At 42.5% G+C, this 12,809-nt stretch overlaps 2 protein-coding genes across 9 annotated transcripts in view; one reads left to right on the top strand and one right to left on the bottom strand.

Annotated features, from left to right (window-relative positions):
- The window catches only part of LOC138785469 (acyl-CoA dehydrogenase family member 11-like), a 70,356-nt gene extending 67,282 nt beyond the window's left edge, over nt 1-3,074 (top strand). For both annotated transcript variants that reach the window (XM_069961468.1, XM_069961467.1), the window contains one exon: nt 2,638-3,074. In XM_069961468.1, the coding sequence (XP_069817569.1) occupies nt 2,638-2,704 (67 nt within the window). In that variant the 3' untranslated portion in view covers nt 2,705-3,074. The remainder of the gene's footprint in view (nt 1-2,637) is intronic.
- Nucleotides 1-12,809, bottom strand: part of MTMR3 (myotubularin related protein 3) — a 59,323-nt gene that overhangs the window by 12,654 nt on the left and 33,860 nt on the right. For 5 of the 7 annotated variants that reach the window (XM_069961459.1, XM_069961462.1, XM_069961461.1 and 2 more), the window contains exons 14-18: nt 11,365-11,550; nt 10,742-10,912; nt 8,980-9,125; nt 7,070-8,378; nt 6,543-6,653 (exon numbers count right to left, since the gene is read on the bottom strand). In XM_069961459.1, the coding sequence (XP_069817560.1) occupies nt 6,543-6,653; nt 7,070-8,378; nt 8,980-9,125; nt 10,742-10,912; nt 11,365-11,550 (1,923 nt within the window). The remainder of the gene's footprint in view (nt 1-6,542; nt 6,654-7,069; nt 8,379-8,979; nt 9,126-10,741; nt 10,913-11,364; nt 11,551-12,809) is intronic. The other 2 variants (XM_069961464.1, XM_069961465.1) reach the window with 1 other exon arrangement.

The following is a 12,809-nucleotide window of genomic DNA, read 5'->3' as shown; positions in this document are numbered from 1 at the left end:
CGTATTCCGCTATCCGCTGAAAGAAGTTACATGTCACTTCTTTCGGCGCATAGCGGAATATGCCGGCCCATAGAATGGAGTCTATGGAGCAGGCGGAAAGGCGCGCGGCTGTGCGCACGGACAGCCAACAGAATTCTGCGGAGTTTATCCGCGAGAATTCCGTAGTGTGAACCCACCCTTACAGAGGACTGATCTGCAATCAGAGACACCAGCTGAGCGAGCAGGAGGCGGGGCAGCATTGCTTATTTACGAAGAAAGAGGAGGAAGAAGGGGTGAGGCGTGCCAGAGACCTGAGATTGTGCATAATCCACTGCACAGAAAATTACCAAAAGGTACCATGCTGACAAGGGGACTGCCAGCTTCTTAGGTAGGGCTCGGGAGCTGACAGATTACCTTTAAAGGCCCTGTTTCCACTGAGCAAAGGTAGCGGAATTCCGCAACGGAATTGTCCGCCGCGGAATGTCGTTAGCCTCCCGCTCATAATGGAAGTCTATGGGAGGCGCGCGCTCCTGCTCTGTACGCGCTGAAGAATGAACACGCGTACAGAGCAGGAGCGCGCGCCTCCCATAGCCTCCCGCTCATAATTGGAGTCTAACGGCATTCCTTGGCGGACAATTCAGTCGTGGAATTCTGCTACTTTTGCTCAGTGGGAACGGGGCCTAAAACCTTCAAGACCGAGCCCACTGATGCACGGATGTCCGGGTCAAATTGATGCAATATTCCTCCTCCCTTTCTAAGAGCTATAGCGCTTTTATTTTTCCACCTACAGGGCTGGTTGGGATGTCATTTTTGTGCCATGTTTATTAATAGCAGATTGGTGTAACAAAAATTTTAAATCACTTTTTAGTAATTTTTTTCTGATATATAATTTTATTTTTTTTTTTAAATCAGCAATCCTGGTGTGTTTTTTTTCCCCGCTTACGCTGTTCAGGGTGCAGGAACAATGTAATATTTTATAGATCGGACAATTCTACACGCTACGATATAATATATTTATTTTTTATATTAGGCAAGGAGGTATATAAAACTTTTATGGAGGGGGGGGGGTTATAAGGTTTTTTTAATACTTTTAAAAACTTATGACACTTTTTTCACTTTAAAACATGCAATCAATAGACTGCATTAAACTGATCTATGCTATGCCATAGCATAGATCAGTGTTATCGGCGATCTATGTATAGAGCCTGCCTGAAAACAGGCTCTATGCATGGATGGCCGATCCGACAGGAAGGAGGTAAGTAGATTGCCCCCCGTCTGTCGGTACAAGCCTCTCATTTACCTCAGCTCCCGGGACACTGATGTGTGCGCAGGGCCGCTCTCACTGCAGCAGTCCTGCACACATCAAACCCCTTCACACTCAGGAACGTATATGTACATTCCTACGTAGGAACGTATATATACACACAGATTGCTGATGTGAAGGGCTTAAAAAGTATTGGATTATAAAAAAATTAATTTGGTAGCTGTCCGCAAGGCACGGACTAAATTATTAATGATCACGGCCCCCGTTACATGTACAGATGCGAGAACGGGCTATTCAAATGTGTAGGTCTGTAGGGTGGACAGATTTCACAGATGTATGAATGCATCTTGGGGTGTTTCGTTTTTTGTTTTAAGAGATGAGATCTTAAACCAGAAAAAAAAAATAAAAAAAAAAATAAATAAACTGTAAAAAATTTTTTTTTTTTTTTTACATATTAGCTTAGAAATGAATCTTTATAGTGTAATCATTTCAGAGCACATACCAGAGCGCCAACACACGCTGATCACTTTATTAGTTGCTATGAGCATACACCCAACATTTCCTCTGTGCTAGTTCTACTGTCACTTTAAGGAATGTTAAGACTTCAACCTATTGCTACAATGAGCTGGAAGACGTTAAAGGCTGAGCACCTTATTCCTTGGCTTAAAAGGGTTATCCAGCATTAGAAAAACATGACCACTTTCTTCCAAAGACAACACGACTCTTGTCTCTAGCTCAGGTGCGGTTTGCAATTAAGCTCATTAGCATGAACTTCAATGGAACTAAAGGCCCTATTCCACCAAAAGATCTGACGACAGATAATCTGCCAAAGATTTGAAGCCAAACCCAGGAACAGACTATAGACAGATCAGGTCATAAAGGAAAGCCTGAGATTTCTCCTCTTTTCAAATCCACTCCTGGGTTTGGCTTCAAATCTTTGGCAGATAATCTGTCGTCAGATCTGTTGGTGGAATAGGGCCTTTAGTTGCAAAACCCCATCCAAACTGGAGAAAAGGGAGGTGCCGTCTCTGGAAGAAAATGGTCATGTTTTTCTAACGCTGGATAACCCCTTAAATTCACCTTATTGCATGTGTCCTGCAGCAAGACAAGGAGAGCAGAGAGCTGCCGAGGGAGTTACTCAGGTGTGTGCTTCCTACAACTCGTTCTAGCAATCCATGGAAGTCTGAACACACGGAGACCAAGCAAGTTTTAAAATGTCTGTGTAACATCAAATATTTTTTTGTTTTGTTTTTAAAGTGTACCTGTCTTGATTTTGCTTTTTGTTAAGGAACAAACAAGGGATGTGATCCCTAGCAGTTTTGCAATTTACTAAGTTTTCTATGTTTACATCATTGTTATACATATGACCAATCTTTTTTTTTTATTATTATTAGAGAGAAGACCAAACACAGGCAAGGAAAGAAAAGAAATGTTCATCATGCAGGTTTTATATCAACTTGAGGGCAATGAACTACGGCTAATTATATGAACTTTTGTTAATATATTATCAGCTCTGCAGTTTACCAGAAGACAATGCTCTTTGTTATGTAACAATTCAGTCAGTATAATGTCACTGTGTGATTACAAAGGTTTTTAAGCTGTGTGACAGGAGAGCTGACCGTACAATGCAAGCACCCCCTGGATTTTCTGCTACTGAATGTGGACGTGCAGCAGCTGTACACATAAGTAGTGAAGGGAGACACCTAGAGGCCATATGTATCATTTTGATTTAAACAGACAAACTAAAGAGTATATCGCAAAACTGCTTGATATCACAACCCGTTGATTTCTTAAAAAAAAATAAAATAATAATAATGAAGTTTCACGACAATGCCTATGTAAAATCAAGCAATTTGACTGCCCATCCAGTCAAGTACTGCGAAGTGGGTTGCAGGTATCCATGGATTCACTTTTGCTGCATACAATTTATAATGGTGTCAGATGCTGGATTTGCTATATACTACAAAATTGAAGTTTCGAGCATAAAGTTTTCAATAGCATAAAGCAAAACTCTGCAACAAAGACCACTTGTTAATGATGCCTTGTTTGTCTAGATGGTACTCCTATGCACAAAAGTGGAAAGTCGATTTATACAAAATATGAGGTATATAATAGGTATACTTAAAGGGGTATTCCGCTCAAACAAAACTTTTGATAGGATGCTGCCCATAGTGAGACCAACAATTCCTTCCACACTTATTATCTAGTCAGTCTTCTTCCCCCAGTTCTGAGCTGCTGCTTATGTGGAAGATACACACACACCAAAAAAAAAAAAAAAAAAAAAGTGTGAGCACTTTCCTCTCTGTCTTTTTCTTCTACTCCTTCTCTTCTGAGACGGCTGATGTAAACAAGTCCCTATCTACAACTTTGTAATGGTGGGTGGGTGGGTGGCTTAATCTGAAGAACAGTGATTAAAGGGGTAGTTCAGGGAAAAAAATGTTTTCCTTTAAATTACAAATCTCTGGCACAACTTAATTTGAAGTCTTACAGCAGCTGATAAGTACAGGATGTCCTACAGGAAATGGTAGTCTTTCCAGTCGGGAGAGCAGGAGAGGTTTTCTACAGAAGTATTTTACAAATCTCTGGCAGCAGTTGATTTGAAAGTAAAAAAGCTTTGCTGAACTACCCCCTTTAATACTCCTGGCATTAAAAAGTTGCAGATAGGGACTTGTTTACACGAGCCATCTAGGAAGGGAGGTGGAGATAGAGAGAAAAGCTTACATATTTTTTTGTGTCTTCAGCAGAAAGCAGCAGCTCAGAACTGGGAGAAGAACACTGAATAGATAATTATGGGATTGTTGGTGTTACCATGGGCAGTAACATATGAAAAGTTGTTTGGCGGAACACCCCTTTAACCCCTTAACGACAAAGGGCGTATATTTACGCCCTATTGCCGGTAAGGGGCTTCAGAACGGGGCCGCGCGGCGACCCCGCTCTGAACCGCCGCGGTCCTGGGTGCCGTTGTCCCGGAGGAGCGATCTCCTTGTCGGATGCTGGCCGGGGTCCGCTCCAAGATGGTGCCGACCCCAGCTCGGCACTTGTTTGTATTCGGCTGCAGCAGCCGAAAGCAAACGAGTGCCGATCTCATTGATCTTTGCTGTATAACTATACAGCAAAGATCTCAATGAGAGATCAAAGTGTATATACTAGAAGTCCCCCAGGGGGGCTTCTAGTATGAGTGTAAAAAAAAAAAAAAAAAGTATTAGTAAAAAGCCCCCTCCCCTAATAAAAGTCTGAATCACCCCCCTTTTCCCAGGTTATAAATAAAAATAAAATAAACATGTTTGCTATCGCCGTGTGCGTAATCGCCCCAACTATTAATCACATTCCTGATCTCGCACGGTAAACTGCGTCAGCGCAAGAAAATCCCAAAGTGCAAAATTGCGCATTTTTGGTTGCATCAAATCCAAAAAAATTTTTAATAAAAAGCGATCAAAAAGTTGTATATGCACAATCAAGATACCGATAGAAAGTAAACATCATGGCGCAAAAAAATTACACCTGACACAGCCCCATAGACCAAAGGATAAAAGCGATATAAGCGTGGGAATAGAGCGATTTTAAGGAACGTATATTTGGTAACAATGGTTTGAATTTTTTAAAGGCCTTCAGATACAAGAAAAGTTATACATGTCATATCGTTTTAATCGTAACAACTTGAGGAACATGCATAACAAGTCAGTTGTACCCCAGGGCGAATGGCGTAAAAACAAATACCCCCCAAATAAACAAAATGTGGGGTTTTTTTCAATTTCACCACACTTTGAATTTTTGCATAAAGTACACTGCGAAACCAGAAAAAAAATTCAATCTCTCATTGCAAAGTACAATTAGTGGCGCAAAAAATAAGGGCTCATGTGGGTCTCTAGGTGGAAAAATGTAAGTGCTATGGCCTTTTAAGCACAAGGAGGAAAAAAACGGGAAAAAAACGGGAAAAAAAAAAAAAAAAAAAAAAAAAAAAAAAAAAAAAAATCGAAATTTGCTCTGTCCTTAAGGGGTTAAAGGCCTGCCATCCTTTTTTTCACTATGATCACACCAGTGGTTGCTACATAGAAAGTATTGAAAATCATAAATCCCCCACATAATGAGCGGTTATGACTGTCTCTGCAGCTCTGACCATGCTTGATTCAGCCAAAGAGGGAGGCTGACTCTTTCTCTAGGTCACAGCATCATTAAAAGTTTATATCGTGGTTTAGGTTTGTTTTTACCAACAAAACACAGTTATCACTGAACTCAAGGAGAACAGTGAAAAAAATTCCAATGTAAATATGCAAAACAGGAGTCCGTGGAGCCTCGGTTGCGAGTCTCAAAACACGTGTTTTGAGACTCGCAACCGAGGCTCCACGCACTCCTGTTTTGCATATTTACATTTTTGGGGGCATCAGTGGAGACTCTTGATTGAGTACTTCATTGGAATTTTTTTCACTGTTCTCCTTGAGTTCAGTGATAACTGTGTTTTGTTGGTCGATTTGCTATTGCCCCAACTAGCCAGAATCCTACTCCACACTGATGAGGGGCAAAAACCCTGAAACGGCTGTCTGTGAATGGATGCCTGCCTTGGCAAGCCCTTGTCATGATCGCAATACTCGCATCTTGAGTTAGACATTGACAAAAAGGGGCCACCCTGGTGTTTCCCTATTTATGTTCCAATACATGCAACCGAGTGGGACTTAAGGGGCTATTTATCAGGGTGGTGTGGTGCTCTCCCTATCATGGAGGCACCCAGGGGCAATAGGCTAGAGATATCTGGCTATCCCGTGTTTTGAGACTCGCAACGGAGGCTCCACGGACTCCTGTTTTGCATATTTAGGTTTGTTTTTAAACACAGGACCTCGGATGCTTATTAATAAATACGGCCCTGTCTCTAGTGGCCATATGTGGAGGCAGAATTGGACTAGATGCTACTCATGATCAGCATAGTGACGTCCCTCGAATTCTAAAGGTATGTTCACACTGAGCAAATGAGGCGCAATTCCGCCTGCCTCAGTCTATGAGAGGGCTCGCGCGCCTCCACTTCAGCAGCTCTCCATGCAAAGAATTGACATGTCAATTCTTTGCACGGAAAGCAGCAGGAGCCCTCTCATAGACCAACAGTGTCACAGTGAGGCAGCCGGGATTATGCAGCACAATTCCACCCCATTTGCTCAGTGTGAACATACCCTAATACCGCTAGTGTACTCACATTTGATTTTGGATAGGAAATAAGACTAGGATAATAAAACTATTTTCTTTTCTAATATCTATACTTGAAACTAGAGGTTAGTGACTAAGGTGGTGGTAACAAGCATGGCTGCTGTACCTCTGTGTCCCGTTTGTCCACCTGCTCCCAGCTAGCTTCTGAGAAGAGTTCTGTACTGCAGCCTGACAAACAGCTAGGATCTCTGTTGCTTTCAGAGTCAGGAATTGAGGTCTGTAAAGAGTAAACATGATATTTCATGGCTATCCATAAATATTAAAGAGAGGCCTAATAATACCGGTCACAAATGCCAAAATCTAAATTAAATTCTGAGATGTTTGATTCTATAGATTTACTTTAATAGAAAAACAAAATTCAACAAAAAAGAAAATACATCATATAGTTACAGTAAAAGCAAGGTTCCAAAATGAGCAGCTGTGGAGCCACATGTAGCTCTTGGGCTTCTTAGCCATTGACAGCTGTGGACAATATTGTGCCTCAATGGCACCAGAGATGCCAGGGTCAGAATTAGAACAGGCACTTGAGATAGGAACACGACACAGGATTTTTCAGCACCACAATATCATACTAGTACGGATACTGACAATTCTCACAGATTATGTCAGGGTTCATCCAGTCTGGGAACTCACCACCTCATCTGTAAAATCTCCATTGAAACGAAGAGGGCCGTTGTGTAAATGGCTTTCGAGTCGACAACGCAGCTCTTGTACTTGCTTCTTTAGGGTTTCCACTTCCTGCTGATGACCACTTTCCATCTGCCGTAATCTCTGCTGGATGGCGTCTACATATAAAGGCATCCCATCATCATCCAGATGATTGCGGACTGGTTGCTCTGGGGTACTCCCAATCCGGTGTCTCCCACAACTGTGCAAGGGGCACTTGTGCGGGAAGTTTCTGAGGTGGGTCTGGGGGTTGTTTGAACTAGAGTTCTGCCTTGAGAGTATTTGTTTCCCCCGGCGATTGTCCGCACTAAGACATGGTCCATCGACAACAGGAGGGGAAGATTGGTCCCTATTGCACACATTTTGTGCGTTGCATTCAGCAGGGGGAAAGGCACTATGAATAGGGGGATAAGAAGAATGCGTCCTTTCATTATGGATTTGCAACCCCTTTAAACCCATCAGAAGTATGCCCTCTTCTGACACTTGGTCTGATTTTAGTGAAAGTTCGTTTGCTGCTGTAACATGGTCTAGCTTACATGGCCAAGAGTCAGAAACATCGTCTACCAAAGTTTCTGTGGACTCTTCAAGGACAAGGTGCTGTGGCAACTGCCGTGGGGACTCAGAACTAGGACAGAATTGGTTTTCCCCTTTTAATAAGTCCGAATTAAAGTTTTCACTTTCCTCTGGGTCCGAGGTATCAGATGACTGTTCTCCAACAGCCTGACTTAAATCTCCCTCGCACACCATAGTCGCAACTCCCTCTTTTTCAGACTGGTTAGAAATATCAGTTTCGCAAGGTGGTTGGTCAAAGTTTGTACAAAGTTGTCCACCATTAGGGTTTGTGTTTTCCCCATCAGTTTTCCCTGTGTTGTCCTCACTTTGTGATACACTACTATTCACAGAAAGTTCCTCCTCATCTCCTACTGCTTTTTCCGGGTCCCGTGTTTTTTCACTTTGTTCACCCTCAGCTTCTTCCCCATTCACAAGTTTTCCATTCTGCTCTTCCCCTCCCCCTTCCTCTTTGCTGGCTTCTTGTAGTATATTTTCCATTTGCCCTTCGCCAACACCAGCAGCCATGGAAAGCTGTGCCCCCAGTAGTAGTCTCTCTCCATCTTGGCACTCTTCAGCAGAATTCGCTAAGCCACTCAATTCCAAAGAACGCCGATGCTCCTGCCACTTTTCATTCAGACTGGGGTCGCTGCTGCGCCTATTCACACAGGGTACACTTATGTCGCAGGTAGTTGGGAGATCATCATAAGATCGGGTCTTGGGTAACCTATAAGGGGACAAAAGACAAGTATAAATAAGGGGGTAGATCTTAACATGGTATAATGTGCTGCGAGTGCTGTCATAATGCATAATGCCTCTCTATCTAATCTCTCTATGTAGATGAATATATAGATAGTAAAGCAAAAGCAGATCACGCCAGAGATAGGCAGAACCCATCAGTTCATTCTGAGGTGCAATGTATGCTGGGAGATTTAGTTTGCCAGGTGGATGCCATGATATAACACTGGGATCATTTATGGAAGTTTAAATCTGGGGCTAGGAGCAGTGTGGACAAGTGGCAAAGTGTCAAACAATTGTGGGGGACCAGTAAGTGCACCTATATGCTCTTTGTGCATTTTATTTGTTATGGGATTAGAGTTGACATTTAATTTTTCACGGGGAAAAAAAAATTATTTCTTTCCCCCTTTTCTCACCGAAACAAATGCAGGAAATCAGATCCATAGGATACGTAGGAACCGCCATGTAAAATTGTCAATTGTTGTAATTGCAAGATGACAATTATCACAACTTGACATTTCATTTAGAGACCACCTCCATTTGTGATCAGTTAACTGGAAATCATATACACATACATTTCAATCTCTCACCTGCACAGAGGTGGCTCCTCCGCAGCAGACCCAGGTGTTGGGTATGGTGTACAGGAGTCTTCACTAGGTGTGGATGGGGAAGAGCCAGGTAGGTAGACAGCACTCCACAACATTAGATTGCGAACGTGGCACACAGGATACAGCACCTGCGAAATAAAAGGAACATTGAGGAACAGCTTGCATCTTAACAGAACTGTGTGTGTCACAGCGGGTATAGAGCAGATACACCTAGCAGGGTCCTATTACACAGAGATTATCTGCCAAATCAGGCCGATTAGGGCAGATATTGCTCAGTGTAAAAAAACTAAACAAAAAAAACTCATCTTTTGTTGTCTTTTAACATGTTTAAAAATCATTAGCCCCTGGCAGCACATCCCTATGTGTAAAGAAAATAATAAAAATGTATACTTCTGAACCGGTCTCTAAAGTGACAGGCCGATCAACCAATCACTGGCCACAGCATTGTCTGGGACCTGTTCCACAGGCCGATGGGGGCCCGATCAATAATGTAAACGAGTGCCGATCTGCTAGATCGGCACTCGCTTACTTGGCCTATTCCATGGCCCGATAATAGTTACCGATGTCCTTGCTGCCCTTGTTTAAACACCATACATTACCTAACCATGCTGCAGGTCTTCTCCTGCTTTCCTGGTCCCGTGCGCAGCAGCAGCTTCGGAGCGGCCTGTCTGAGCTGACAGGCTGCTCAGCCAATCACTGGCTGCGGCGGTCATGGCCAGTGATTGGCTGAGCAGCCTGTCAGCTCAGACAGGCTGCTCCGAAGCGGCTGCTGCGCGCGGGACCAGGAGAGAAGGAGCACAAGAGAAGACCTGCAGCATGGTTAGGTAATGTATGCTGTTTGTGAAATAGTCGATAGTCGAATAGTCGATAGTCTATTTAACGTAGCGATGCACGGTTAGTGCCTGATGATTTTAGGTTTGCATCTAAATAAACGATCGGCCGATGTCACGATTGGCTGATCGTTGTCTCTATTCCACGGAGCGATAATCGGCCGAATCGGGCCGATTATCGCTCTGTGGAATAGGCCCCTCTCATCTTGGGCCAGTGATTGGACGAGCGACCTGTCACTTCAGAGATGGTACCAGAGATGTGAGCTGCACTGACCTTGGAATCCCATAGACCTCTTTATTTTTTGACATCTTTAAGAAAGGGCTGCACGGACATTGCTTACAATCCATCTATATACATACACACAAACACAGCCCTTGCTGCTTGATGATTGAGCAGTATAATAGGCTCTGACTAGCAGATCGGCGCTTGGTTACCCTGGATATCAGGCCAAGTAATACAGCCTTTAGACAGTGTAAACTAGGCAGTCTAAGGGCCCTATTACACAGATTATCTGACAGATTTTTAAGCCAAAGCCAGGAATGGATTTGAAAAAGAAGAAATCTCAGTCTTTCCTTTATGACATGTTCTCTGTTTATAATTCATTCCTGCCTTTGGCTCAAAAAAACCTGTCAGATAATCTGTTGGTGTAATAGGGCCCTAAGAATGCTCCAGGTTTATCAAGCTGGCTCAGGCTGTTTGATAAATCTTTTGCATTGTCTTATCCAAGTTTAGACCAACTATTAGTTGGTATACGCTGTACTGGAATCTTGCACCACAATTTAACACATTTTTAGCATCCTAAGCCACGGCCCCTTTAACAAAGCCACATCTCTTCTGTGTGCAATATTAAATCTGCCCAATGCATGCACAACACGATTTATGGGGAACTTTGAATATAAGCAAAATCACTCACAGTTTCTGATTGAGAAGAATACAGCAAATTCTTAAAGGAACGGTTTCCAGCTCGAAGCAGTGACCAAACAGAGCACGTCCGCTCTTGAATATGTTTTTCACTTCTTTCCTTGGCATTATTACAAAGAAAAGTCCCAAACAAACAGGAGTAAGTGTGCTGCACCAATTTCACCTAAATTCAAGAAACAAAACGTGATCTGTAAGTGAATGTGAATATACAGATCTGCAGACTGCTATGCCGATTCTGACACGTGAAATGCATACAATCGGGAATGTACAGGTTTGCACTTTCCAATGACCTTATAGATTGTAGTCACTTAACTGTACAGGTTCTCCTTCCCAGAAATGTTATTAGAATAGAAGCTTTTGATCAGTAAATGAATACAAGTGCCCTTCAGCCTTGTTAACCAAGAGGCACCACATGCTATTGCCAATGCTTCACTAGAGTGCTACCGATGTGATTTATTAGCATCTAGTAAATGTCTAATTAGAGATTCCCCTACGGATTTGTTCTACTAGAGCATATAAGGCAATACGCCTGGAAAAAAGAAAATACAACAGTGTGATAAGAAAGCCGCTTATGTGCTTGATGTGCCTGCATAACCTCCTGCAGAAGACACTTACCAGAAAAGCCTCATTGAACTCAAAGGAACATGGGAATTGTCTCTGTAACTGGTGAACACAATCTAGCCACTGCAGGAAGACTGGGCAGCGTTCATTCAGGTCTTCAGAGTTTTCCCCATGTCCACAGCGATCAGCAAACTTGTGCCCAAAGTCCAACCACTCTGTCTCCACCAACACCTGAAAACCCTGAAAGGGCAGCAAGAGCGCAAAGTTATAACCAACAAGTGGCTAAATGTTCAAATGATATAGAAATGGAAAGAAAAAAAAAACGTAACCACTGCAAAATGTCCCATTGATAGGTAATACCAAATTCTACTAAACATCTGTGGCAAGACCTGTGTATAACCATGCTTAGGGCCCTTTTACATAATTGAGCGAATCAAGGCAATGTGTAACAGAGACAACGATCTTCGGGTGATCATGTCTTTTGGTCCTGACCTAAAGTTATTGGGAGCCGACCATGCATCGCGGTGTGTAATAGCGATGGTGGCTGATGATGCAGCCCTTGCTAAATGATTATAGAGCCATGTAATAGGCTCAGTAAGCAAGCGCCAATCAGCACTTGCTTACAGGAGGCATTGTGCCATATAATAGGACCCTAACCTTACTTATAGTAAACATTCTTTTATAGGGTTTCTATGTTTTGTGTATAAGTAATGGCTGGAAAAACTGGAGCTAGTCCTGGGAAAAGTCTACCAGTTTCCCAGGACTGGAACTAGCTTTCCCAGGAACTCGGGGAGGAACCTCACAGTGTTAGGCTAAATTCACACTGTAATTACAGAACGGACACCCCAATAGAAGTCTATAGAGAGCACAAAATTTGCGGAGAGTACATTGCAATCTGCAAAACCATCTATATCACGGATCCGTTTTTTTGTGACATCACCAAGCTCCTCCAGCCAGAAATATCCTGCCTGATAGAAATGACTATAAAATGTTCCCCAGACGACCATGTGACTTTTTTGGGGGTTAGGACATCTAAAGACATCATATTTGCCATCCCCCCTTTTATTTTTCCACTACACTTTTTTTGCGGATCCGCAAAAACACGGATTAAAAAAACAGAACAAAATATGGATGCAAAAACGGATGATTTATTGCGGATTTAAAAAAAAAAAAAAAAAAAAAAAAAAATCCAGATTTTCATCCAGGAAAATATACTGATGTGTGAATGTGGCCTTAAAAAGCAACTAGCTGATAAGCAGACTGACAAGCTAACACATCTATTTGCTTCGTTATTACTGTAAATTCACTCTTCTCTGGTCAGAACACATCAACTCTCAATATATAGGATGTATTTCCTCTTACGATGTTGATCACTTTTGGCAGAATATAAACCACTGACTTAAATCCATATCTATGTAAACATAGTCAGTTCAGCATGTAAAATTCTCAGATCTCTTTTTATGTACCACTTGTCCAAAGAGCGCGGCCCAGTATGCAAA

The sequence above is a fragment of the Dendropsophus ebraccatus genome, chromosome 3 (genome assembly GCF_027789765.1).
Source record: "Dendropsophus ebraccatus isolate aDenEbr1 chromosome 3, aDenEbr1.pat, whole genome shotgun sequence".
NCBI lineage: Eukaryota > Metazoa > Chordata > Amphibia > Anura > Hylidae > Dendropsophus > Dendropsophus ebraccatus.
The sequence above is the reverse complement of the archived record's forward strand: the minus strand, read 5'-3'. Positions and strand labels throughout refer to the sequence as shown.